Here is a 27,638-nt window from a genome sequence, read left to right as displayed (position 1 = left end):
AACAGACATGGGGACAATCGGCCCCAGGGCTTCAGTTGCAGCAGCAGCAGCAGCAGCAGTGACAGAAGCGACTTTGTCGACCCTCTGGCCCTCCTCTCCCTCTCCCGCAGTCCCACAGCCTCTCTCGGTCTCTCTTTCCCTGTGTCGCCCTCCTCTCCCAGTCTCCGTCTCCCAGTTCCGAGCTGGGCCATGCCCTCGCGCTGCCCTGGCCCCAGGGGGGGATTTCCCATCCCTTTCCCCATCCCCATCCATCCCGGCACGGTCTCACCTCCACGCGGCTCTGGCTGTACTGGCGGTGGTGCTGCTGGATGGACATCAGTGCGTGGAGCGGCATCGCCTCCCTTTGGCTCCGCCTGTCCCGACACCGGCCCCGGACCCGGCCCCGGCCCCAACATGGGCCCCGACCCCAACCCCGGTCCCTGGCCCTGGCCCCAAGGTGTGCCCTGGCCACGGTCCTGGTCTTGGTCCTGGCTCCTCCCGGGCCCGTGGAGCACACACACGGCACGGCTGCTCCTGCTGCCTGTGTTGCGGTTTCCCAGGCCCGAGCTCCACCGCTCGGCAGCGCGGTCGCTGGCCCTGAGCCTCTGCTGTCCCGTTCCAAAGAGCGAACACCTGGGGCTGCCCGGCCCGGGGCGGCTGAGGGGTGCTCAGGGCTCATGTCTGGCCCCGGGCCGAGCGCTGACAGCCGCGTCTCGCTGGCAGGGGAGGCGCAGCACGGCACGAAGGAGCGGTACCAGCTCGGTTTGCTGCTGGGGTGTGGCGGCTTTGGCAGCACCTGGGCGGTGACTCGGCTCTCAGACGGTGCCCCGGTGAGTGGCGGGATCAGTGGCAGGCAGAGGAGGAGGAGGAGGGAGGAGGACGAGGAGGAGCTCAGCCTGCTGCTGCCCTTGGCATGCAGGTGGCCATCAAAAGGGTGCCATGGAACCACGTCCAGCACTGGGGCAAGCTGGTGAGTGAGCGGGGGCCAGAGGGAGAAGCTGGGGCGTGCCAGGATGGGATGAGTCGAGACCTGGAAGGGTGGAAGCCACCAGGAGCCTGGAGGGAGAGTGGGTGTGGGGCCAGCAGAGCATCCCGTGCTGGGGGAGAGCTTCCCAAGTCCTGGCACAGCATCAGCCCCACTGACGGCATCGTGGTCCTCCTGCAGCCCGATGGCACCAGCGCACCACTGGAGATCGTGCTGCTGGACAAGGTGTCCACTGGCTTCCCTGGAGTTCTCCAGCTGCTGAAGTGTCTTGAGCTCCCCAACGACATCCTGATGGTGCTGGAATACCCGGAGCGGTGTCAGGACCTCTGTCATTTCATTCAGTCACAGGGGTTCCTGTCGGAGGAGGTGGCACAGGAGCTGTTCTGCCAAGTGCTGGAGGCCGTGCAGCACTGCACCAGCTGTGGGGTCCTGCACAGGGACATCAAACCAGAGAACATCCTGCTTGACCTGGCCACCGGGCAGGCAAAATTGATTGACTTTGGCTGTGGCACCTACCTGCAGGACACAGCCTACACTCACTTTACAGGTGAGCCCACACAGGGCTGTGTTCCCAGTCCCAGCATCTCCTGGCCCAACATCTCAGGGCCCAGCCTGGCTGTGGCAGCAGGGACTCTCCTTTTTGCTGCCAGTCATGGCACTGAGTCTTCATCTGAGTTACTTTTGACTGGGGTGGGTGGGGGGCCAGCTTCCAGCCCTGCTGGCAGCTTTTGCCAGCCACTGTGTCCAGGACTGGGGCTGGGGCAGCCAGCCTGACAAAAACACCCGTGGGTGGGGGCAGTGGGTTGTGGGGGGGTCCAAACCTGTGCAGCAGCTGTTTTGGTGGGCAGGTGAGAAAGGGCTTGCACTACTGTGCTCACATTGCTTGCCTTGTCCTCATAATGTCTTTTGGGGCAATGCAGGCAGGGAGGATGAAGACATGGATTTTTTCCACCACGGAGTGGGTTTTTCCTTGTCATGGTCAGGCCTTGCCAGGGCTTCTGCTGCACTCTTCCAGCACCAGTGGCTCCTTTTCCAACCCCAAGTTTGTACACAAGTCCCAGGTGCTGGCCAGAGGCAAGGGGTCACACCATGTGCCACTGGTGCAGCCCTAGCATGCCCAAGGATTCTGGGGCCAGGCTCTGGGAGCAGCAGCATCCCCCTGATGAACTCCATCTGTATTCCATAGGAACACCGTCCTACAGCCCGCCAGAATGGACCCACTTTGGCTGGTACTATGGCAAGCCAGCTACCCTCTGGTCCCTGGGCATCCTGCTGCACCAGATGGTCTGTGGGGAGCACCCTTTCAGGAGAGGCCAGAACATCAGCTGGAACCATCAGCTCTCGCTGCCACAACAGGTCTCTCAAGGTGAATCCTCATCTCTGGGCACGGGGGGAATACCAGTGCTGGGAGACAGCAGTGGGCTCGTCAGCATCCCGCTCTGGCAGCTGCTGAGGAGGTGGCACATGTCCTGCTCTCCTGCTCTCCTCCAAAACAAAGAACTGATGGGAAGGTTTAGGCCCAGCTCTGAGCACATGCAGCACAGCCTGAGCATGAGAACAGTGGGGCAAAGCAGACTGGAGCCTCCTCCAACTGATCGGTGGTTTCTGCTTTCTCTGTCCAGGGTGCCAAGATCTGATCAGTTGGTGCTTATCCATGCTCCACATGGAAAGGCCCTTGTCAGAAGACCTGTTTTGTGACCCTTGGATGCAGCAAATTCACCTGCCATAGAAGAAGGGAGAGAGCCACAGGCACACTTGGATGCAGGGCTCTGGTAAGTTCCAGTTGCACACAGGCCTTGGCAATCAGAAGCAAAGAAGCCCAGACTTTTTTGTCCTGCCTGTGTCACTGCACAGGGGTCATCAGGTGGGAACACACAGCCCTTGAGCTGCTCAGCCCAGTACTGGTGGCCACCATCTGAGCTGCTTTGGCTTGTCCTGGTTCACTGACAGCTGGGGCCTGGGCAGAACACTGAGAGCCTGGTCTCACCCCAGGGAAGGAGAAGGAGCCCCTGGAGAAGCTGTAGCAGGTGGGGCTGCTGCTGCTGGAGACAGTGAGGATGACATCAAGGATGACAACCTCTTCCTCCACCTGGCCACTGGCAAGCTGAAGATGGACTTGGATTCTGGCACCTTCTTCAAAGCCAGGCTCCACGGCGAATTTACAGATGAGTCCAGACCCAGGGGGATGCTCCCAGATTTGGGCATTGCACAGCCTGGCCAGGAAGCAAAGGTTCCCCCTTTGCTGGGGAGGATAAAACTGATTCTTCTGTCGTCTGCCAAGCTGCGTTTTGGCAGGGCCAGGGGGATGGGCTGGGGTGGGTACGAAATGGGAGTCAGCTCCTGGCCCTGCCAACAGCCCCCAGCACCCACCGTGCCCCGGGCTGGGGCAGCCAGCACGACACAAACAAAGCCCCATGGTGGGAGTGAGGTGGGACTCCAGAACTGGGCATGGCTGCTTTCCTTGGCAGGCAAGGAAGGGCTTGGGCTGCTCCACTGCCCTTGCTTGCTTTGGGATCACCATGACTTTTGGGGCCAGTGCAGGGGAAAAGGGAGAAAGCATGGGCTTCTCTCACCCGTGGGTGGCTTTTTCCCTGGCATCTAGGGTTGGGCCTTCCTCAAGCGCCTGACAGAGATGACATTTTTTACCATTTTTCTTTTCTCCCCTTCTGGATGGTAATCTATTTTCATTAATTTGTTGATTCTTTATCTAAAGGAAGTGTTCCAGGTGGGCTCCAGTGTGGATCAGGAAGTGCTCGGGACCAGCTGCGGCGTGGATGGGCCGTGCCCTTGGAGAAGGCTGAGGACATCCCTTGGGACCAGCTTTTCTTCCAGCAGCGATGGCATGAGGTGGGTCCCCATCTTCTTGTCACAGTGGGATGAGAGCTTTTGGGAGATGGCAGCGAGCACAGGAGCATCCTGCTGTGGCAGCTGCTGAGGAGGTGGATGTGCCATGGCTGGCTGCAGGCTGGGCACATGTCCTGCCCTCCTGCTCTGCTGCCCAAGGCAGCAGTGATGGGCACTGCTCTGGGCACGGCCAGCATGGCCTGGGCACCGTGGCAGCTGGGACAAGGGGCACAGGAGCCTTCAGCTGACGGGCAATTTCTGGTTTCCCTCCTTGCAGCCGGGCCCTGTGGATGCTGAGGCTGCTCTGGGCTCTGCCAGGGCTCTGCTGCAGCTCAGCACCAGGCTGGAATCAGCCAAAGGAGAAATGGAGTGACCTGCAGCAGAGACTTGCTTGAGCATTTCGGCAACGCAGCTCAAGTTTGCAGAGTGTACACTTCCAAGGGAAAACATGACACCCCCCAAAAAGTAAATTTGTTCAATACCTTCTGAAATGAAGTCAATCTGGGATGACCCCAAATGATATTTTTCAGCCTGCTCAAGCTCTAGCTCAGTCCTTCTCTGAACAGTTCTCTCCCCCACCTGCCTTTTACTTCACAAGTGCTCCCTCATTTCCCCCAGTGAATTCCCAGCCCATCACAGTCTCCATCACCTTGTTGCCTTCCTTGACGCCCCTCAGCACGTGGAAGACTGAGTTCCAGGATTAGGGACTCATTCTTTCACTGGCTGAAGAGCAGCAATGTCTCAGAGGTCCAGTGAGATTTTAGTGTCCTTCAGAGCTGCTCTCCTGCTCTCAGCTCTCCTCACTGCTGAGTTGCCACTCCCTTCTCCTCGTCCTTCCCGCAGGATGAACTCTGTGCATCCCCTTGAGCCTCCCCACTCTTCCCAGCCCACCCACCCAGCTCAGTTAGGCTGAAGCTCAAGCTTGTGTCCTCTGGCACAGCAGTGCAGTCCCCTGTGCAGGGAGCCCCAGCCCCAGAGCACAGCACACAGCAGTGCAGTCTGGGCTGGACCAGCTCCCCTCCACCCCTGCCTTGGCTGTCTGTGGCACCTGAATGCTCCCTGTTTGGAGCTGTCACTGCAGGATGGCCCCAGGGCAGAGCCCAGCCGGGCTCCCACGGCATGCCCTGAAGCTTGGGGCAGAGAGTGGAACCAGGGCTGAGGTGCATGGGGAGCACCCAGAGCTGTGGCTTGCACTCAGTGTTTGCAAGTGTTGTGTTCTCATCTCGTGCAGCCTGTGGGGAAAACAGCCTGTGCTGCCAGGCCAGCACTGCCCCTCTGGGCAGGGACAAGGCTGAAGGGCTTTCCCATTCCAGAGGAGCCAGCACTGAGCCTTGGCAGGGCCTGGCAGGGCTGGACACAGGTCTGGCTCCTGTCCAGGACTCACTGCCCACCCACCCACATTGTGCTCCCAGGGACAGAAGGGTCTGACTGTGCCATGGGCTCTGGGATGTCTCTGTACCCATGGACAGAAGGGTCTGTCTGTGCCAGGGGCTCTGGGATGTCTCTGTACCCATGGACAGAAGGGTCTGTCTGTGCCAGGGGCTCTGGGATGTCTCTGTACCCATGGACAGAAGGGTCTGTCTGTGCCAGGGGCTCTGGGATGTCTCTGTATTTCTGGACAGAAGGGTCTGACTGTGCCAGGGGCTCTGGGATGTCTCTGTACCCATGGACAGAAGGGTCTGTCTGTGCCAGGGGCTCTGGGATGTCTCTGTATCCATGGACAGAAGGGTCTGTCTGTGCCATGGGCTCTGGGATGTCTCTGTATCCATGGACAGAAGGGTCTGTCTGTGCCAGGGGCTCTGGGATGTCTCTGTACCCATGGACAGAAAGGTCTGACTGTGCCATGGGCTCTGGGATGTCTCTGTATCCATGGACAGAAGGGTCTGTCTGTGCCAGGGACTCATGGATGTCTCTGTATCCATGGACAGAAAGGTCTGACTGTGCCATGGGCTCTGGGATGTCTCTGTACCCATGGACAGAAAGGTCTGACTGTGCCAGGCTATCCATATTGTGTTTGTACCTGTGGGACCAACATGGAGAGTAAAAGTGTCAGTCACGTTGCTTGCACACCCCTTCCTCTCTATTCCATACACATCCATGCACACCCCCATGTATGGATATATTAAAAGGATAGGGATGGACAGAGATTTCCCACAGAGCTCTAACTTTGGCATAACTCACCTTGTAAGGCAGTGGACAGGGGATTTGTTCCCCAGCTTTGTGAGTAGGTGTCCAAGAGCTGAAGGGAGCAGCATTTGGGAGCAATTTCAGGATTTCTAGGCAGGAAGTGGAGCTGACAACCATCTGCATAAATCGCTGGATTCACTGCTGGGATGGGCTGCTATTAATTGAGGAATATGGCACAATGGAGACATGAGACTTGGAAAAATCCCAGTCGTCGTGGATTTGTGCCAAGGGGGTAGCTGCAGAAACACTTTGTGTCTGCTCTGGGGACACAAGGTCCAAGGATCTGCAGTGTCAGAGGGTGACTGTGGCTGGTGGCAGGTGAATTCCCGTTTCATGACATCCCAGAGTGGCACAGGACAAAGATAAAAGCACCCACAACCTCACTGATGAAGTCTTTCTGATGCTGCACATCCTATAGGAAAAGCTGCTGTCACCCAATCCATTTGGAGCTATCACATTAATTTTCAATTCTTTAGGTTACAGTTTCAAACTGCAGTGTTTTTACCCTCAAAACACAATCATGCACAATCCATATTTCAATTTTCTCTTTCTTCAACCACAATTAAAAATGACTTAATATTACAATCAAACCCCAAAATCTTTTAAAAAAGGATGCTGAGGTCAGTAATATGGATCCATGTCATCAGAACTTTCACAAAGCAAATAATTTAGTTGTCTTTTTAAAAAAGATCAGATACTAATTAATCCAAAGTTACACTAGATTTTTCACTACACATTGGGGTTTTTTTCCTCTATACTTTCACTTTTCTTTTTGTTCTTTTTTTTACTTTTCTTTTTTAAACACAGCGAACACATCCTAAGAAAGGAATGTACAGCAAAATGAGATGCATTTCTGATAAACAATGAAAATGTAGGCTCCTCCTCTGTTTACTTTTGTCTGGATACTCTGAAAAAAAAATATAGCAGATAGCAGCAGCAGATGCACAGTGGTTGCTTTGGACTAAACTGGAGTTTAGCACTGGTGACATCCTGATCCAGTCACGAGTTGCAGAATCCTTGTGCAGATCTCAAGCCCTGTGTTTGCAGGCACAGCACCTGCAGCTCTGACACAGCAGTGCATGAGAACAGCTCTGCTATTCCCCCAGAGAATCGGGGCTCTGCCCAAGAACGAGGTGCTACAGTCCTTTGCTCCTGGTTCCCGTGTGGAGCAGCTCCTTCCCGCTGGCTGAGCTGCTCAGGCAGAGCCCGGCAGCTCCTGGCCCTGCAGGGCTGAGGCTTTTCCCCCTTGCTGGGCACAGACTGATGGAGCAGCACTGCTGAGCACGGGGACACAGCGAGGGACCATGAGCAGCTGCCTTTGTCCACCTGCAGCTCCAAGGCCCAAGCTCTGAGCAGACAGGGCTGGGAGGGACTCGCAGGCTCCCTGTTTGCTGGGCTGCCCCCCTTGTGCCCGGCCCAGCTCTGTGTGGGGCAGAGGGAGAACAAGGGGCAGCTCCCTCCCAGCTCCCAGCCCCAGCCCAGGGACCCCTCTGGCCCCGGGGCTTGGGGCACTGTCAGCACCCTCTGCTCCAGCCACCGCTTCTGCTGGCACTGACAGCAACACCCAAACTGTGGCTGATCCCGAGGGAGCAGCAGCAGTGCCTGCATCTGATCCCTGATTCTGGGGCACGGCTGGACAAACGACACCCACAGCAGCAGCAGCAGCAGCAGCAGCAGCACATGGACCTGACTTTGAGCACAGCCCCTGGCACTGTTCCCTCCCGTGTGCAGTGGTGTCACAGCAGCCTGGGGCACCTGGGAGCCCTCTGTGCCAGCAGGGACTGGAGATGGCAGCCCTGGGCTCCTGGAGGTTGTGCAGCGAACAGAGGTGGGGACTCCCTCTCCATGTGGAGCTTCCAGATGGAAAAGGCTGCTGTGACCAGGCAGCTGCAAGGGCAGAGAAAGGAGGGGCTGGAGCCCTTGATTTGTGCCAGTTCCACAGTCCTGGGGAGCAGCCACTGAGCACAGGGGGAACAGAGGGCACAGCAAGAGGGACAAAACCAGTCAAGGTCAGAGACAGGAAAGAGCCAGAGCTGGGAGCAGGAACAGCTGCTTCATTGCACCCTTGGACAAAGTGCTTGGCTGAGCTTCCAAAGTGCTGAAAGGCATGAAAGGCAGAGAGGTAACAGCAAACCATGCTCCTGTTTGCACAGCCTCCCCTCTCAGTGTCCCAGAAGGATTTGGATGAACTGTATTCTTCATTCTGAGTTGTCAAATTCAGCATGAGCAGCTTAGCCCCAGGAGCTAAAGCAGCTGAAGCTTTAGGCCACAAGGGCTGACCAAGAGGGAACTTTTGGACCCCCAGGTTTAGGATGGCCAGCAGTTGGGATGTGTCCCAAGGAGGCTGTGCCAGCTTCTCTGGAAGGCCCCGTGCCCTTCCAGCTACGGCTGTGTCAGCAGCCCTGGGGGCTCCTTCTGCTGCCCTGAGCCCGCAGAGCAGGGCAGTGTTTGCTGGTGGTTAGAGCTGCTCATAAACATCCTGTCAGGCTGCATTAAACACTTGGGGCGAGGGATTTCTTCCAACCTGGGCAACTTTGGGTGGGCTGAGGGTGTCCCCAGGGCAGGTGGCAGTGTGTGCAAGGGCCTTTGTGACACAAAGCAGCACAGTCACCATGGCATGGAAGGGGACACGGTGTCAAAGGACCCTTTGTGACCTGTGCTGACATAGGAGCTGGCAGTGACACAGCCACACCACAGTGCTCGGAGCAGGCGACGGGACAGGACGAGCCGGAGCGGTGCTGTGAGGAGCCCCCACACAGCGCACTCGTTCGTGTCTGATCCAGAGCTTTTCTGAGGCGTTATTCCTGCAGGTGACCTCGTGGCAAGGCTGTGGGACTTGGTGGCCCGTGGCCTTCCCGAGGCTTCTCTTTTGCAGGTGCACTCGCGGCCGGACCGCAGGACTTGGTGACCAGAATTGCTTACGAGGAGTCTCCTGTCCTTGTGGCAGGAGCCCTCAAGAGCAGAGTGCAGGACTTGCTGTCCTGCAGCCTTCCTGAGGCATCTCTGTCGTGGGTGTCTTCAAGGCACAACTGCACGACTTGTTGCCTCACAGCTTTCCCAAGGCATCTCTCTAGAAGGTGCCTCTGAGGCCAGACTCTGACATGGCGGGCAGATTTCTCAGCCTGTTCAATGTTTGCAGAGGGAAAAAAGAGAAAGGCCCTGGAGTATCCCCAGAACAACCACCTGAGGAGCTGGAGCAGTTCCAGCCAATGCAGGATGGTGAGTGGCACAGCAGGGCCACAGGGCTAATGGCTGCTGCCAGCTGGGCCCCATCCCATCCCATCCCATCCCATCCCATCCCATCCCATCCCATCCCATCCCATCCCATCCCATCCCATCCCATCCCATCCCATCCCATCCCATCCCATCCCATCCCATCCCATCCTACCCCACCCACTGTGGACATGGCCAGGGACAGGACAGAAGAGGGGCTGGGCAGACACCCCGCAGCAGCCGTGCTCCATCCCCTGGGGCATCCTGGGGCTGTCCCTGCCTGGGGAGCGCAGGGCTGGGCTGTGTTCTCTGGCCTCTCCCACAGCCCCTCAGCTCTGGCTGCACTCGCTCTTACCCAGGAGCAGCCATGGACTGGACACAAGAGCAGGAACCCACCCGTGGCCGCTTCCGCACAACACTGAAGGTACCTGCAGCCATCCCTACCTGGGCTGGGCCTGCTGTCACTGCTCAGCCCAGCACAGCGCTTGGAGCATTGCATGGAACTTGCCTCTCGTCCCTGTCCTTTGTTCTCCTGCAGAGGTTCCAGAAGTTCCTACGCATTCGACGTAGGAAGACCAGAACCACAGCTACAGAGGGCACAGCTGAGCCTGACTCCAGGCTGACCGAGCTCCAGTCAGAGCCAGATGTCAGCCCAAATTCACCTGAGTGCTCAGAGGGCTCTGACACTGCAATGAATGATGGCAGGGCAAAGGCTGACATGGCAGAGACTGAGGACATGGCCGGCACTGCAGAGACTGAGGGCATCACAAATACTGACACCACTGCCACTCTGAGTCAGGAACTCATTGGGGACTATTTCAAGGAGCCCTGTGTTTCTTCCCAGCCAAACGTAAGCAGCCTGAGGCCAGGGCTTGAGGCCTCACAGGAGTGCATGCCCACTCACACCATGGTCACTGGGCCCCCTCAGTCTTTGAGGCCAGCACAGTGTGGCGGGGAGGGAAGCACTTCTTAGGGGAAGCTGGGGAGTGTCTCCCATGGACAGTGCTCCAAGTCTTGCCCACCCCCTCCAGGTGCCAGCCATGGTGAAAAGCATCCACCAGAGTCTCGTGTCCCATGCCACTGTGGGTGTCAGGCTGCGCACTGACATTTGGAGGCTGGCTGGAGAACACCCTGCTGACGTGGTGCTGACCCTCCTGCGCTGTGCCCCAACGTGTGATGACAGGTACAGGGTCCACGTGCCTTGAGAGCTCAGGGCTCAACAGCCTTTAGGGCCCATGGCCCTGTACAGCCTGTCCAGTGGGGTCTGCCAGACAGGCACAGAGCTCCAGGACCCTCAGGCCCCTCTGTTTCCTCAGCCTGCTGCCATGCTCCCTCCCTCCCCCTCAGGGCATTGGGGCTCTGTCACCTGGGCCCCACAACTGTACAGGGCATGGTCCTGTGCCTGAGACCCCCTGACACAGAGCTGTGATCCCACAGAGCTGCTGCAAGGATGTGGAGAGCCATAGGCTCGTCAGGACCAACAGTGGAGAAGGTGCTGCCCACACTGCTCTGTGTGATGGAGGATTGGCCTCTGCACAGCATGAGCACCTCTGATGGAGACAACAAAGACGTGTTTGCCCTGGCTGTGAGTTTCTGGAACTGGCCTCTGCTCGCTCTCCACTCGCCTCTCCAGCAGCTCTCCATCCTCTCCGTGCCTCAGGCACTGGGCTGAAACCTGGGCTAGGGACAGGCTCAGGGGGCACTGGGCCCGCTGCTCCCCCTGCGTCTCCCCTCGGGCCCTGCCCCATGGACAGCTCAGCCCTGAGCGCTGTCTCGGGCTGCTTCTTTTGCAGGCTACTCTGGTGATCTGGCTAATTGTGCCTCAGTGCCAGAAGGCAGTGATCCTTTATTCCTCCCGCCTGTTTGTGGCTCTGCTCTTCCACGTTGTCATCACCACACAGCAGATGCCAGAGGAAGTTGATAACTTCTGGACAGCGTGCCGGGAGGAACATCGCCTTCCCAGCCAGCCCAACAGGTCCCAGTCCCCCTGTCCTTCCCATGCCCTTGTGGCCAGCACCAGTGCTCCCAGTGTGACCTGGACTTTGCTCTGCACACAGGTTTGCGGTGCAGGCCATGAAGGCTCTGCTCTTCTGTCTGCACTATGACCCTGAGGTGATGGCCATGGAGCGCAAGCGTGGCTGGGACACGCTGCTCTGTGCTGACACCCAGCACTATGCCGTGGGTCTGCTGGCCAGGTGAGACCCCCATTTCCCCTCTGTCCCCGACATTTGTGCTCTGTGCCCGGGGTGCCCCACACAGTCCCTGTGCTCATGGGCCAGAGGGATTTGTCACCAAGGGACAGCCAAGCAGACTGGAAAAGGCTGGGAGAGGAGGTGCCCAGAAGGAGCAGCCTCCCAAAATGCCCACATCAGCTCCAGGGATGCTGGGCAAAAACAGGATCTCTGTGACTCACTCCTGAGAGAGGTTTGCCTGCCCACCTCAGTGTCTTGGTGCCTTTTCCCCCATCAGGCAGATGCGCCGTGCCTCCCTCTCCGTGTGTTCTGGGGTTGCACGCCGCCTGCTTGGCTGGCTCAGCAGGGAAGAGCCACGCTGGGATCTGCCTTTCCTGGCATTCCTTGTGGAGGTGAGCCCGATGGCCAGCGCTGCCTCACTGAGCTGCCTCCCAGCTCTCTGTGGTCATCGCCACAGCTGCCTGGGACGGTGCCCGTGCCCTGTGCTGCTGTCTGGGCCCAGCCCTGTGCGGATCTGGGCTCCTGCTGGCTGGGTCCCCTGTCACTGCCCTGTGCCTTCCAGGTCCTGGACTGCTTGGATTTGACTCACTGTGCTGACAGCATCCTTGAGCTCATGTCAAGGCATGTGCAGAGCAAGTGCAGGGAGAGGCGTCGCCTGGCGCTCCGAGGCCTTGTGGTGCTCAGCAAGGATCCCTCGATGGTGAGAAGGGGACAGCGGCTGAAGCAGCGCTGGGGAAAGCAGCCCCTTGGGCTGGCTGGGCTTCAGGAGCTGAGGCAGATGCTCCCAGCTCTCCTGCCTCACCTCCCTGAGTTCTTTAGGACAGGCCTTTGGCCTCTGCGCCCTGCAGTTGGGGTTGCAGTGCCAGGGCAGTGTTGGTGGTGCTGTCATTCGTGGCTTCACAGCACAACCTTGTGTTCCACACAGGCCCTAAAAATGTGTAGCCTGTCTCAAAGGCTTTTGGAGCTGCTGGGTGATGCAGATGGAGAGGTGGTTGGCATGAGCCTCCACGTGTTCACCAATGTGCTCCAGGACAAAGACATCCTGATATCCAGCACCACCGCCCTGAAGCTGGCCCAGGCACTCCTGGCCCTCTTTGACAACGTAAGGCTCAGTGTCCTCAGCCACGGGCACTGGCTGCTGCCCAGAAACTTGGTGCCCTGTGGATTATTTGGGCTGTTGTTCAGGGGCTGCAGTAGTTGGTGCTGAGGTTTTTTCCTTTCCTCCAGGACAACAGCCACGTGCAGCTGCTCTCCCTTGACCTCTTCTGCAAGGTGATGGAATTGGTAGTAGACGAGGGAAAAAAGCCCCTTAAGTCAACTGTGCGCCAGAGCCTACTCCCACTTTTATTGCACTGTCATGATGAAAATTGGCGTGTGGCAGAGGTGAGGACTCGTGGGCTGCTGGTGCATCCCTGGGAGGGGGCTCGGCTGCCTCCTGCCCTGGCACCTCCCGGGCTGCAGCCTCCTCCAGGCCTTGGCACAGGGACATGGGTCCTGTGCCCTGAACTGCGCTGCCATCACCACATCTCTGCTGCTCTCCAGGCCTCTCGGGCAACACTGCATTGTGCGACCAAATTCCTGAAGAGGAGGAATCTGGAGCAGCTGCTGAAGAAGGAGCAGCTGTGGAAGTTGGCCGAGTGCCTGGTAAGGACGGCCTGGAAGCCCCAGGCTCAGGCTGGAGAAGCCCCCTGAGCGCGGTGCTCGCTGTGTGGGGCTGGCAGCTGTGGCCGTGCCCAGTGCTGCACCCAGGGGCCGCACGGGCTCTGCTCCAGGCTCCCGTGGCCCCGAGCCGGGTGCCGACGGAGCCCCGGCCCAGCGGGGCCGCGGGGCGGGTCGGCACCGCGGCTCCCCGGGCAGCACCCAGCCCTCTGCCCCTGCAGAGCCCGGCGCCAGCGGCTGCCGGCCGCGCCTCAGGGCTGGGCGGGCAGGGGAGGCCGGGGCCGGGCGCCTCAGGGCAGCGCCTGCCAAAGGGGCAGAGCCCGCCCCGACCCTTCCCTGCCTGCCGCCGCTCTCCCCAGCTGGCAGAGGACAGGAGCCGAGCGGCCCAGCACCTGCGCCTGGCCCTGCCATAACTGCAGAGCCCTCAGGAGCCCCTGTGAGAGGCGGCCATCAGGTTCATCGGTGAGCCCGGGGTCCATCCCCACCCACCACGGCTCGGCCCCTGCCCCGGCTGCTGCCCCGGCGGCGCCATCCGGGCCCGGCGCCGTGGAGCCCCGGCTGCCCTCGGGGCTGCTGCTGCCCTCTCCCAGCCGTGCCCTTCCTTGGGTGTCAGGAGGTGGCGAGGGCCCGGGCTGAGCCCTGCCGGGCCAGGAGGGCCAGTGGCCACAGGGCTGGCAGCGACGCTGGCAGGGAGCTGTGCCACTGGGGCAGTGACAGGCTCTGTGTTCCCAGGGCTCGCCGGGCAGTGCTTGAGGGGGCAGAAGGAAGAGCCCCAGGTGCTCAGGGAGGGTGAGTGAGGGCAGCGGGCTGTCAGAGGGGCTGGTGGGGGGAGCTGCAATCCCTGGGCAGGGAGCTGCAATCCCTGGCCCAGCTGTGGAGGGTTTCACTCCCTGTGTGTATGAACGGTGGCGTGGATGGAGCACACAGAGATTTCAGGGACATGGGTGGGGGTATTCGTGGCCAACACCTTGCAGCTGATCCCCTTGGCCCCTCCTCTGTATTGGCCATGGAATAAGCTAGGTGGGATGGCCCTAGCAGGAAGGTCTCCTTGGATTCCCACAGATCCGGGCTCTGACCATGGCTCCTTTCCTCTGTCTTCCAGTCTTTCAAGCCCTGATGATAGACGACAGCCCTTCACAGACAAATGTAGGAATTCAAGATACACTCAATTGAAGAGCTGCAGAACCATGCTCATCTGCTGGCTCAGAAGAACCAGCATCCCTTTAAGCTCTCCAGATGCCATGGAAGATGAGGCAACCTTGAGACCAGAAGAGACCAGCTGGAGCTCCAGGCACAGCTGAGCCTGTTGAAGTTCATGTGGCTTCAGCCCTCTCCCTGCTTGTACATAGCTCTCTCCCTCCAGCCTTCAGACACTGCCCATCCTTTCATCTTCCCTCCACTATCTCTCCCTTTTCACTGCTCCCTCCCTCCAGCCCTCACACTGTACCCATCCCTTTTGTCCCCTCCAGCTCCTCCCTTTGCTTCCCCCTCCATCAATAAAGAGTTTGGCTTCTTCACTTTGCCTGCACCTCTGTGGAGCTCAAGCGCCGCAAATCCGGAGCCCTGGGACACATGGGCTCTTCCTGCCGTTCTCTTCCACGCTGTGTTTTGTGCAGAGATGCAGAGGAACAAGGACAGATCAGGCTGGAAATATCTCTGTGCTAAAGGTCCAGTTCCACAACACTGTGGAGTTAAAGGTCTTGCTGAGCACCCTGGAGGCCCTGGGTTTTAGAAGAGCCACTCCACCTGAGTATGCTCTGAACCCAACTGGGACGGATTCCATGGCAAGCATCCACAGAGGGCAAAGGAGACTGGAATGCTGCAAGGTTTCAACAACAGCTTCCTGAAAGCACAGCAATGCTCCATCCCTGCCCAGGTCAGGAAGAGGGCAGAACCAGAGACCATCAGGGCTTCTCAAGGAGCGTTGGGTGTGCCAAAGGACAAATGAAGCAGCAGGACAGTGCCCGAGACTCGGACGCGTGACCGTGCCAGTGTCCAGAGCGCTGTCAGGCAGTGCTGGGATCCTGAGTGCGGTTCTGGTCCCCACAAATGAGGAATCACAGCCCCTGCCCCAGACCCAGTCAGAAAGCCAAGCAAGTGAGACCAGAGGGAGGGCACCCTTCCAGTCTCTCTTGGGCATGGCTGCAAAACAGCCCCTGCTTCTTCTTCCTCCACCTTTGATTGGGGTGTGCTGATGGCAGAGCCAGCCAGGTTGTGCTCTGTGTGCCAAAGCCTGTTGAGAGGGGGAAGGAACAGTGCTGCGTGCAGAGCAGAATCCTGTAAAGTGCTGGCAAGAGCATCCTGCAGGAGCAGGGCTCTGGTCTCTGGCCAGGAACAGCCTGGTTTTGCTGCCATGAATGCAGGCAGGACTCCAGGCAGGTGAAGAGGCAGCGGGCAGCTTGTGTTTGTAGAGGGCCTGGGGCTGCCTATCTGAACCTCCGCCTGGAAAAACACTTGGGGGAACGTGACCTAGAGCTGGAGTGCCTGTTCTGCAGCCCTGAGGACTCTCGGCCAGCCCAGGGCATGTGCCACCTGCCAGGGACAGCTCTCAGCCTGCCTGGCAGCTCCCCATGGACTGTGGGCAGAAGTTGGAGGTGGAAGGAGCCACCCCCAGCAGGGCAGATTCCTCCTGCTCTGGAGATGCTGCTGCATAGCCATGGCTGCTCTCAGCTCTCTCCTCAAGGCAAGGCAAAGGGGCTGTCAGGTGTGTCTGTGTCCCTGAGACACCTGCACTGTCCCACGGGGCATCAGCAGATGTGCCTCAGATCTGCCTCACAAAGTGCCTCCTCCTCAGCCTGCTCTGCCTACAGACAGCAGCAGCAGCACCTTGGCTTGCAGCATCTCAGTTTGTCTGAGCTGCCCTTCAGGCCCTGCTGCCAGGGAGATGCCCCTGGGCAGTGCCCTGTGCTGGGAGGGGTCTGCAGGGCAGAGCTGAGCCTCCAGGGCTGGGCTGGGCTCTGGAAGCACTGGCAGGGACAAGCCTTGGATAGAGACAAACAGCTCCCAGTAGGAACAACTCCAGGCAGCAGAGAGCCAGACTAAAGCTGGATATCCTTCCATGTCCAGATGCACAGGGAAAGAGAGGATGATTCAGAGAAAATGATTATTGAACTGGAGTCTTCAAAGAGTCCACTTTATTTTTCAAGAATGCTTATGTTCACGCTGAAATAGAGGAAGGTGTAATCAGGAAATGGCACCTGTGTGGGACAGTTAGGTCTGACTGCACTGGGGTGCAGGGAGCTCTGTTTTCCCTCTGGGCTCCCTAGTGTTCAGACTGAGAGTGATGCTGAAGATGATGCAGTAACTCAGCAGCAAAAACCTAAACTTAAAAATAAAAATGTGTAGTGAGGTTTCCCCATAGGAAGATAAGTAGTTTTGACTGGATTCCAGAAATTATTCCATAGGATTGAATGAGAGATACTGCTCCAAGCTTGTCAATAACTTCTTTGAACAGTCCACAATGCCCAGAGTGCAGAAATGTCCAACAGCAGCTCCATCAGGCACTTCCTCCTGCTGGCATTGGCAGACACGCGGCAACTGCAGCTCCTGCACTTCTACCTCTTCCTGGGCATCTCCCTGGCTGCCCTCCTGGCCAACGGCCTCATCATCAGCGCCGTAGCCTGCGGCCACCACCTGCACACCCCCATGTTCTTCTTCCTGCTCAACCTGGCCCTCACTGACCTGGGCTCCATCTGCACCACTGTCCCCAAAGCCATGCACAATTCCCTCTGGCACACCAACAACATCTCCTACTCTGCATGTGCTGCTCAGCTGTTTTTCTTTTTGTTCTTCATCTCAGCAGAGTTTTCCCTCCTGACCATCATGAGCTACGACCGCTACGTGTCCATCTGCAAACCCCTGCACTACGGGACCCTCCTGGGCAGCAGAGCTTGTGCCCACATGGCAGCAGCTGCCTGGGCCAGTGCCTTTCTCAATGCTCTGCTGCACACAGCCAATACATTTTCCCTGCCTCTCTGCCAGGGCAAAAGCCCTGGGTCAGTTCTTTTGTGAGGTGCCCCAGATCCTCAAACTCTCCTGCTCCAAATCCTACCTCAGGGAACTTGTTCTTCTTGCTGTTGTTGTCTGTTTAGCATCTGGGTGTTTTCTTTGGTGTTTTTTCCTATGTGCAGATCTTCAGGTTTCATGCTAAGGATCCCCTCTGAGCAGGGACGGCACAAAGCCTTTTCCACCTGCCTCCCTCACCTGGCTGTGCTCTCCCTGTTCCTCAGCACTGGGACATTTGCTTGCCTAAAGCCCCCTTCAATCTCATTCCCATCCCTGGATCTGTTCCTGTCAGATCTGTACTCGGTGGTGCCTCCAGCCCTGAATCCCCAAATCTACAGCCTGAGGAAACAGGAGCTCAAGGATGGTCTGAGAAAAATCATCGTTCATGCTTTTCAGAAGCAAGAAACTCTCATTCTCCTTTCTAGCTCTTACGATGTTTCTCATTAATGCCCACTCTATGTCCTGTGTATTTTTTTTCTTCTGGCACATGTAATATATTTTTGTGTGTTTGTTAACAGGAAAACCTTGGTCTCTAACACTTTCATCTCAGTATTTGCATTTGTAGTGCAAATTTCAGACTATATAGTCCCAGAGCTGTATTGTATACGCGGTTACACAAAATAAAGAACTCTGTATTGCCATGTTTGCCGTGACATCTTTCCTCCCTGACTTCTCTGGAGCTACAGGGTCAGTGCCTCAAGGCAGAGCTGGGGAGAAAAAGGAACCCCAGTGCTGTTCACTGCCAGGGAGCCCCAAGGCTTCAGCTCCACAACCTCCTCGCTATGCAGCACACAGAGGGGGCACAGGGTGCAGGAGAGATGGCCGAGGGCTGGGCAGGGCTGGCAGGGCCAGAGGCACCCAGGCCTTTGTCCCCTGGGCTCGGGCAGGGCCTCTGCAGGCCCCACAGAAGGAACTTTCCTGGCAGGGGCCGCACTTTGCTTCTGCCTCGGCCCTCCCTGAGGAGGCTGGCAGGGCTTGCAGGCTGATGCCATTTGTCCTTGCTGCCCCTGCCATCCCACTGCCCCAGCAACAGCCCCGAGCCACCCGTGAGGGACAGGCCCTGCTGTCCCAGGCCTGGGCTCAGCCTTGGCCTTTCTGCTTCCTCCAGACAGCCCAGGCCTTGCTCAGCATTGCAGTTCCCTGCTCACAGCCTTTGGCTCCTGCAATCCTGCCCTCAAGGATCTGCTCTCCCCAGGCCCTGGGGAGCCTTGGGCACTCCCTGCCCTCACTCGTGGCGCCCACTGATGCTCCAAGGCACTTGCAGTTTTGCTGCTGACTCCTGCAGCAGCTTCTTCAACCTTCTCTCAGTGCCTCAGGCTCCTGCCATCAGCCCCAAATCCCCAAATCTGGGCATCATTAAAATACACAAAGGCCTTGGGAGCTCTTTGTCTTCCTTCCATTGTCTTCAAGTCTCCAGGGCTTGTGCAGCTGCTTGCAGTCACTTTGGAGCTCTGTTAAGGAGGGGGATTTCAAAGTGCACCTCATGATTTTTTGGTTTTAATCAAGGGCATATTATTTTTATTTTTCAGTTCATAGCAGAGGTGACTGAAACATTTCCCAGGTGATCCTGATTCTGAATGTCTCCCTAGGAGTTCTGGGCACAGAGAAGAATGATCCCTTTCAGGGCTGACCCTGTTTGGACAACCTGCTCCTCACCCCCACCCTCACCGTGTCTGACATTGCCCACCCGGGACTGACATCCTGAAACATAAAGTAATCCCTCTACATTTATTATATTAAATAAAGTAAATAATTAAATTATAAATATTTTCCTCTATAAAAGGAAATTTTATTAATTTTATAAAATTAAAAATAATTACATCTAATAAAAGTAATTTTTCTAAGAAGTCATACTATTTTTATCACCTAGTTTGTTTTGTATTTATATTAAAATATATCCATTTTCAGCAACCAGAGATATTACCAGTCACAGACTGTAAGTAACACAATTCCCTTAATTATTGGCTCTTGAGATCTCCCTCCTTATGCTAATTAGTCTTTTTATCAGTCTTTTTGTAAACCTTTTTACAATTTTGTCATTCAAGGCAAATTGAGCCACTCTGGGGTCCATGGAGACCTTTCTGGGTTACATTTGGGATGATTTGGGTCTATGGAAGCAATTCAGAGATAACTTGTGGGTCTGGAGGACAATTCAGGGAGCAGGGTGGGCACTGGGCAGGGCACTGAGGGATTCTGACGGACACCTCGGCGTCCGGGGGAGCTCTTGGGGGTCCAGGGGGAAAACTTGGAGGTCAGGGAGGGGAATGTGGAGCCCTTCGGGGTCCGGGCGGGCACTTGGGGGGCTCGAACGGGGCTCTCTGGGGCGCGGGGCATCATGGGAGTTGTAGGCGCGGGCAGAATACTGTTCAATGGAGCCGCGGAGCATCACGGGAGTTGAAGGCGCAGCTGCAATGTCTCTCTCTGGAGTGCGCGGTGCATGACGGGAGATGAGGTCACGGCTGCAATAGCACTCTACGGGAGCAGCCGGGCATGATGGGAGCTGTAGTCCCGGAAGTTGCTCGGATGGAGCATTTGGGGTCCGGGAAGGCTCCTGGGGGACGCTTTTGAGTCCGAGCTGTGACTTGAGGTGCTCAGGGTGGAACGTGTACGGTTCGGGAGCATTTGGGGGGAGCTTGGGGAGTTCCAACGGGGCCCTTTAGGGCGCGGTGCACGGCAGGAATTTTAAGCGGGAACCTGTGTTATGAGGTGCTGTGGGGCCGCGGGAGGTGACAGATGAATTCCCAGAAGTGGTTGTAACGGGAATCTGTGGGGCTGGGAGCATTCAGGGAATCCGGAGCCGCTTTGGGGTGCTTCTGAGAGGATGGAGAGGGGGCACTTCGGGATCCCGGAGAGTGTGGGGGACGCTTATGGGACATGAGGGGAGGGGGGCAGATAGCGGAGTTCTGTGGAGCGCGGGGCATGATGGACGTTGTAGTCCCAGCTCCAATGGGGCTCTATCGGGCCGCGGTGCATGATGGGAGTTATAGGCACTAAGGAAAGATGGCGCCGTCACCAGGCACCGCCCCCATTCCCTGATCCCCGGCGCTGATTGGCTGAGGGCAGTGATGGGCGGGGGCGGGAGCAGCCCATTGAACCCCTCCAGTCCCTCCCAGTACAGCCCAGTTCATCCCTAGCAGAGTTAAATACAACCCCAGCGCCCCTCCAGGCGCTCTCAATACACCTGAGATCATTTGTATTCTCTTCCAGTTCTCCCCAGTGTCATCCATAGTGCGCCCCAGTGTCCCCCATCATCCCCACACTATTCAGAGTGTTCCCAGTTTGTCTCAGTATAACCCAGTATCACTCAACGTATTCAATCTTTGCTCCAGTATTCCCCAGTATCTGTCCCAGTATGTCCCAGTGTGTCTCTGTGTACCCCCACAGTCCATCCCAGTACACCCAGATTCCCCCTCAACATTCCCAGTGTTCCCCAGTATGTCCCAGTCCTCCCCAGTATTTCCAAGGAAATTTGAGCTTCTCATGGTTTCCATGGCACCCAAACCCAGCAGTGGGGTCAGTGCAGTGTCCATGGCCACAGCCCCTGGCAGTACCCAGTGCAGGTTGGGATGATGATCCACCCTCACAGCTGGCCCAGGGCAGCTCTGCAGTGGTTTTGGTGGCACCCTGGGCTGGCACACACCTGAGGAGTGTGTCTGTTTGCAGTGGGGGAAATGAGGAGTTCCATAAGTAGAGTTGAAGCTTTCTTCATGAACTGCAGCAGACCAGTGGGGAATCAAGGCAGAGCTGTGGTTTGTTAGGAAACCTCTCAAGAACTCCAAGCCAGAATCGAAGTCCAAAGTTTCTTTCACTTTTAATGGGTCCCACTGAGGGACACAACTGAGAAAGTGTGCCCAGGTTGCAGTCAGAGCAGGAAATTGGAGGCAGTGATGACAGGAGGGGACAAAGAGAGGCCAAGTCTTGATGGCCTGGGGCACAGCAGGGACTGTGCCACCAAGGTCTGTGAGCAGACACCTTGTCCTGAGCCCCTGGGGCCTCCTGGCACAGCCCCAGCAAGGCTGGGCACTGTCAGCCCTTGTCCTGCCCTCAGCATCCCCCCACATGCCAGTGGCCTCAGGGATCTGCTGGGACCAGTCCCTGGGGAGCCTTGGTCAGGAATGGCCCTGGGGGCTCCTTCATGCTCCCAGGGACTGCAGGTTTTTCCATGGACTTTGGGTTTTGCTTTTGCCTTGGAGTCTCTGAGAGCTTTGTGCAATCATGGCCTCCCATTCTCTGCTTTAATTAGTCTCTTGAGAGCCTTTCTCAGTAACAACACTCAGTGGGGCTCATTAATGCTTCAAGGTACTTCAGGGTTTTTTTATGAACTTTCCTTTGTCTTTTCCTCTCTCATTGTCTGAGAGGTTTTTGTGCAATCATGGCCTCCAGTTCTCTCTTCCAAGGTGTCCAAGAGGATCCTGTTGGGGATGGACCTCAGTGGCACCCATTAAGGCTTTGAGACACTTTCGGTTTTTCTTCTGACTTGGACTCCTGGAAAACTTTGTGCAATCTCCTCTCAGGCCCTGAGGTTCAAGGGCTCAGCACCAAAAGCACCATGGGGTCATTGGGATCAAGGAACTCCGGACAAACCACGGCTCTGCCTTGATTTCCCTCTGGTCTGGTGCAGTTCATCAGGAAGGTTTTCAATTCCACTTAGGGAGAAATATTTCAAAGAGCTTTTAAGAAATATCCATTCCTATTTTGAATGAATGGTTTTTAATACTGCTCTGTTTAGAGCAGAGTTGACTGCAGCTCTCTGTGACTGATATTGATCCAGGGTCTCTCCTCAGGAGGTCTGACCTGCTCAGAGGAGCTGTGACTTGAGGTCTGACCCAGTGTGGACAACCTTGCTCCATATTCCCCAACTCCATCCTGTCTGTCCTCCCTCATCTGGGACCTGCTTTGCTTGCAGAACTGGCTGCACTGAGACAGAGACAGGGTTTTCCTTTACTTGTTTCAGAAGAATCTAGAACTCCTAACTTTCAGCATTAAAAACAGAGTCACTCCTCAGGTGTGTGCCAGCCCAAGGTGCCACCAAGGAGGTTCCCCGATCCCTAAGGCAGAACCCTGTAAAGAATGTTTGAGACCTTTGAACTCCTTGGTTCCCTGAGGCATTGATCTGTCACAAAGGTCCCTTGGTTCCATGAGGTTCATTGGTGTCACCATGGTCTCTCTCCATGGTTCCAGGAGGTTCAGTGGTGTCACCATGGTCTCTCTCCTTGGCTCCAGGAGCCATCACAATGTCACAACACCCCCCTGGTTCCAGGAGGTTCCTGCAGCAGGACTTCCCCTGTGGCACAGCAGAGCTCATCTGTTCTGTCCATCAGCTGGGCCATCACTCAGGGCATCTTCCCCCTCTCAGCAATTGCTGAGATAACCCAGGCTGGACATCTGTCCTGTGCTGAGTTCTCTCTGGTGCCAGGGAGGTGGAATTCCCAGCTGACCATGAACATCCTGCCTTGAGAGCAGACTGAAGGGAGGGAGATAAGCCTTTTATTTCTGAGTGACACACACTTCAGTTTAAAAAACTATAAAATATACACAAAATTTCACCATACAAAACTCTATTGCATAGTCCCTGGAAACTGGCAGGGCTTCACTCCCAAATCTGGATGCATCTTCATGGTTCCTTTTCTGGAAGCTGAGTGAAAGGGCTCCATGTGCACTCCCTCATCAGTTCAGTGGTAAGTTACATTGACTCCTGATCTCTGCTATTTCTTCACTAGCTGTAATATAGGTAACTTTATTGTGCACAGTCTATGTAATTCTGTTTATCCTGCGCACTACGTATGTTACTTAAAGCCTCTTGACTGTTGATCTTGAGTCCATTCAAAATAAATATTTCATTTTATATTAGACATAATTTGCCATTCTAAAGAACTTGTGAGCAAAGGGAGTTTGGGGTTCACGTATCCTGAAAAAGAGCTACTGCCACAAACCTGAGCATAAGGCAGGACTTGTCTAAGTTTTCACTAAAGTTTTAACATATTTCATTTAAAACAATGAACAAGAAATTTTTTCCCATTTATTCTTTTCCTGTTTATAGATTGATCTGACCAGTCTCCAGGTTATATTGATCCCCAGCATCACCTCACGCACTCTGAACAGATATGAATATCAAGACCCTTTATGGCTGACAATCAATCACACTCTGTCCCTACCCCCACCCCACCATTTCCCTCATCCAAGCCCTGGCACTCAGAGCAGCCCAGTGCAAATCTGAGCTTCCTCCAGTCCAGGCTGTGCCTGCAGCTTTCAGCTCCTTGGCACCAAGTCCCAGCTGCTTTCCTTGGAGAAGGAGCTGCCCCAGACACAGAGGGATGTTGATTTGGGGTCAGCAAACAGAAGCCAAGGCAGGCCCAGCTCCATGGCAAACACAAGTGCAGCCCAAGGAGTGCTGGGCAATGGAGCCACATGCAGGGGTGTCCCCAGGGCTCAGGACTGGGGCCAGGGCAGTTCAAGGTGTTCCTTGCTGATCTGCACCAGGCCATGGAGGGCACCCTGAGTCAGTGTCCAGGGGAGCCCAAGCTGGCTGGGAGTGTGGCTGTGCTGCAGGGCAGCAAGCTCTGCACAGGGATCTGGCCAGGCTGGAGCCATGGGCCCAGGACAATTGGATGAGCTTCAGCAAGGCCAAGGGCCGGCTCCTGCCCTGGGCTCACAACCACCCCAAATCCCTGGCCGTGCCCTGCCCCTGATCCCCACAGCCTGTCCTGTTTCCTTCATCCCTGCATTGCCAGGGACTTTGTGGGACAAGGGAGCTCTGCTGTGGCTGTGGAGGGAGGTGCAAGAGCCACCAGTGCAGTGGGCACCACAACTCATCAGGTTTGTGTCCTTTGGGGCTCAGAAACTGCTGAGACTCTGAGGCACAGAGGCAATGGGAAGGCCACAGAACCATCTGGTCTAGTGAAGGGACATCCTCAGACACGGCCATTTAAACAGGAGAGTGGGTAACACCCAAATGGAGAGGGACATGAAATAATAGACAGCATAGTGGTAACACAGGTACAGGGGAAGGGCAGGATTTCTTCTCCTGCCATCAGTACATATCCAGGAAATTTCTGTTCTCTCCTGGTGGGAAAACTTGGACGTTTCTTCAAGTACTCAAATACACCTCCTAATGACATGTGCTCACGCACCTCACAATCTGCAGGTCCCCAACATCCCCAGAGGGTTCCTGTCCCATAAACATCTGCTGTGGCCCATTCCAAAATTTGGATTATCTTGGAGAATATTTTGTCGAGTCTGCAGAAACTGGGTCAGACCTAGTGGTTCAAGTCTGGATTTGGTCTGAAACTGGAAATCCCAAAATACAGAGACAGAGCATCATTTCAGAACCTGTCTGAGCCCATGGGAACAAAGGTTTTCCACATGTCCTGTCTGATCTCCCCTCTTTCCCCCTTTCCACCCATTGTCTTTTGTCTCCCCCCAGGCCCCCCGGTGAAGATCCTGGCTCTGTGTTCTCCATCAGCTCCTGGCTGGCACTGCCAGGCTGGGATGAGGAGCCCCTCAGCCTTCCCTGCTCCGGGCTGGACAAGCCCAGCTCCCTCAGCCTCTGCTCACAGCCAAAGGGCTCCAGCCCCACCTTGGAGGCCCTTCCCTCACCCTGCTCCAGCTGCCAGACATCTTTCCTGCCCTGGGCAACCCAAACCAGGCCCCAGTGCCCTGGATAATCCACGTCCTTGATGTCCTGGTCCCACAGCCCTGGGTGCTCCTGCCCTGCCTCGCTGCCAGGGCACACGGCTGCCTCCTGCCCAGCTCCTGCCCACCAGGAGTTTTCTGACAGGGCCTGGTGGATACAGGGAGGGCTGGGGATGTTGTCTACTTGAACTTTAGCCTTTGACACCCCATCCCACAGCATTCCCTGGAAAAGCTGAAGCCTGTGGCTTGGAGCGGTTCACCCCTCCCTGGGCTAAGAACTGGATGGACATCGGGGCCCAGAGAGTGGTGGGGAATGGTGCCACATGCAGCGTGTGTGCAGTGGTGTCCTGCAGGGATCAGTGTGGGCCCATTTCTTATTTCTTATAAAATTATTAGGATTTTTTAATTTTTTTTGTTTATTTTATTGGAGGGTTGTAGTTAGGCTTCATGTTTGAAGTTAGGTCTATGTTTGTAGTTAGATTTTGGGTAATGTATATCTTGTTGGGTTTTTTTTGTTAATTAGGTTGGTGAATAAATATTGATTGCATTTTGTTTTATTATTTTTTATTTTGTTTATTGAACTGTTGTAATTTTTTGATGATCTAGAATTCAAGTTTTAGTTAAGATTGGGGGGTTTTTGTTGGTTTATATTTAGTTTGGATGAGTATTAAATGGGTAGTTTTTAGGTGGATTTTTATAATAGTAATTATTTTGTTAAGAATATATGGTTTAAATGATAATTTAAAATTAGTAATATTATTAGTTTGGTAAGAGATGATAAGAGGGTGAGGTATGGTTATGGGGAATGGTTAAACTATGATTTATATTAATTTTGTTGGGGGGTTTTTTGGGATTTGTTTTTTTGAATTTTTTTGTAGTTTTGTTATGGTAAATTGTGTAATTTTGGTATGATTTGTATATATATATAGTTTTTTTTTTTTAAGAATATTGTAAAGTTTTTTTTTTGTTGTAAAAATATTAATGGATGAGGAATGGTGTGGCCATCAGGAGCCGAGCTGCTGTGCCACCCCTGACCTGCCCCCACCTCTGCACACAGATATTGCTGCTGCAGCTCTAGAGAAGGGAGCAGAAGGAAGCTCCAAGGAAAGGACATCTGCAGTAAAAAAAAAAAAGATAGGGAGATCCTTTAGTTAATTTAAAGCTACAGAGAACAGAGCCCGTCCTGGACAGAGTCTGGGGTGAGAGCAAAGCAGGAGAGACAAAAATATATCACAAATATGGGCATGATTTTGTGCACAAATTATTAGACTAAAAGGTAAAAACTTCTGGCAATGAAGGAAAAGAAAGAATTCTCAAAAATTATTTATATTACAAGTGACTAGGAGAAAATGGCAACTCACAGAAATTGGCAAAGTTCACAGTTTCTGAAACCTTCCAGTCATCAGTGTCCACAGTGCAGCCTTGAGCTCCTGGTTCCTCAGGCTGTAGATGAGGGGGTTCAGGGCTGGAGGCACCACTGAGTACAGAACTGACAGGGCCAGATCCAGGGATGGGGAGGAGATGGAGGGGGGCTTCAGGTAGGCCAAAAAACCAGTGCTGAGGAACAGAGAGACCACGGCCAGGTGAGGGAGGCAGGTGGAAAAGGCTTTGTGCCGTCCCTGCTCAGAGGGGATCCTCAGCACAGCCCTGAAGATCTGCACATAGGAGAAAACAATGAACACAAAACAGCCAAGTGCTAAACAGACACCAACAGCAATGAGCCCAAATTCCCTGAGGTAGGATTTGGAGCAGGAGAGTTTGAGGATCTGGGGGATTTCACAGAAGAACTGGCCCAGGGCATTGCCCTGGCACAGGGGCAGGGAAAATGTATTGGCTGTGTGCAGCAGGGAATAGAGAAAGGCACTGGCCCAGGCAGCTGCTGCCATGTGGGCACAAGCTCTGCTGCCCAGGAGGGTCCCGTAGTGCAGGGGTTTGCAGATGGACACGTAGCGGTCGTAGCACATGATGGTCAGGAGGAAATACTCCGCTGCAAGGAATAGCATAAGAAAAAACAGCTGAGCAGCACATGCAGAGTAGGAGATGTTGTTGGTGTGCCAGAGGGAATTGTGCATGGCTTTGGGGACAGTGGTGCAGATGGAGCCCAGGTCAGTGAGGGCCAGGTTGAGCAGGAAGAAGAACATGGGGGTGTGCAGGTGGTGGCCGCAGGCTACGGCGCTGATGATGAGGCCGTTGGCCAGGAGGGCAGCCAGGGAGATGCCCAGGAAGAGGCAGAAGTGCAGGAGCTGCAGCTGCCGCGTGTCTGCCAATGCCAGCAGGAGGAAGTGCCTGATGGAGCTGCTGCTGGACATTTTTGGTGTCTTGGCATGGGGACCTGTAAAAAAAGAAATCATGGATCAGATCAGATTGGAGAGGATTTAAATATCCCAGCCCAGCTTGGTGTCACTTTCCCCCCACTGCCTGCCCAGGGCTCTGCTGCCTGGAGCTCTCCCTGCCAGCTGCTGCTTCCCTGTGCCCAGGGCTGGGCCCTGCCAGTGCTGCCAGAGCCCAGCCCAGCCCTGGGGGCTCAGCTCTGCCCTGCAGACCCCTCCCAGCACAGGGCACTGCCAGGGCCAGCTCTGCCTCTGCAGGCTCTGATGGCAAAGTCAGAGCAACCCTGAGGAAGCTGGAAAAGCGACACTGATGGTGCCTGTAAGGGGCCCTGTGATGATTTCTTTCTTGGCCTGGTTTATTCAGAAATGAGAGAAATTGTTTTTATTGTACTCAACCAGAGCATAGATATGAATATCAATGTTCAATTTTGCATCCAGGCAAACCTGAGCAGTAGATTATAAAATCAGGATTTTCCCTTTTATGCAGCCCCTGACTTGCTGTGCTCCCTTTATAATCTATTTGGAAATGTTGTGTATATAAATGTCACGCTGGGAGCAGTCCTGATCAATGCACCATCCTCACCACACAAGGAGAACACTTCCAAGTCTCAC

At 55.5% G+C, this 27,638-nt stretch overlaps 2 protein-coding genes across 2 annotated transcripts; one reads left to right on the top strand and one right to left on the bottom strand.

Moving 5' to 3' along the window:
* The first annotated feature begins 308 nt into the window (after positions 1-308).
* LOC134057400 (serine/threonine-protein kinase pim-1-like) lies at positions 309-2,693 on the top strand. The gene is made up of 5 exons (XM_062514387.1): positions 309-809; positions 899-949; positions 1,145-1,511; positions 2,151-2,330; positions 2,587-2,693. The coding sequence occupies exons 1-5, from the start codon at positions 309-311 to the stop codon at positions 2,691-2,693; spliced, it is 1,206 nt and encodes a 401-aa protein (XP_062370371.1).
* A 23,379-nt stretch (positions 2,694-26,072) lies between these two features.
* Positions 26,073-27,005, bottom strand: LOC134057339 (olfactory receptor 14A16-like). The gene has a single exon (XM_062514329.1). The coding sequence runs from the start codon at positions 27,003-27,005 to the stop codon at positions 26,073-26,075; it is 933 nt and encodes a 310-aa protein (XP_062370313.1).
* Positions 27,006-27,638: the final 633 nt, after the last annotated feature.

The sequence above is a fragment of the Cinclus cinclus genome, unplaced genomic scaffold (genome assembly GCF_963662255.1).
Source record: "Cinclus cinclus unplaced genomic scaffold, bCinCin1.1 SCAFFOLD_32, whole genome shotgun sequence".
In the NCBI taxonomy this organism is placed as follows: Eukaryota; Metazoa; Chordata; class Aves; order Passeriformes; family Cinclidae; genus Cinclus; species Cinclus cinclus.
The sequence above is the reverse complement of the archived record's forward strand: the minus strand, read 5'-3'. Positions and strand labels throughout refer to the sequence as shown.

What these genes read in the sequence shown, in the direction of transcription:
- LOC134057400 (XM_062514387.1), top strand. Translation starts at nt 309, where the DNA reads ATGGACATCAGTGCGTGGAGCGGCATCGCCTCCCTTTGGCTCCGCCTG. An exon ending in TCCAGCACTGGGGCAAGCTG is followed by an intron (nt 950 to 1,144) that starts GTGAGTGAGCGG and finishes GTCCTCCTGCAG; the next exon opens with CCCGATGGCACCAGCGCACC. An exon ending in GCCACAACAGGTCTCTCAAG is followed by an intron (nt 2,331 to 2,586) that starts GTGAATCCTCAT and finishes TTCTCTGTCCAG; the next exon opens with GGTGCCAAGATCTGATCAGT.
- LOC134057339 (XM_062514329.1), bottom strand. Translation starts at nt 27,005, where the DNA reads ATGTCCAGCAGCAGCTCCATCAGGCACTTCCTCCTGCTGGCATTGGCA.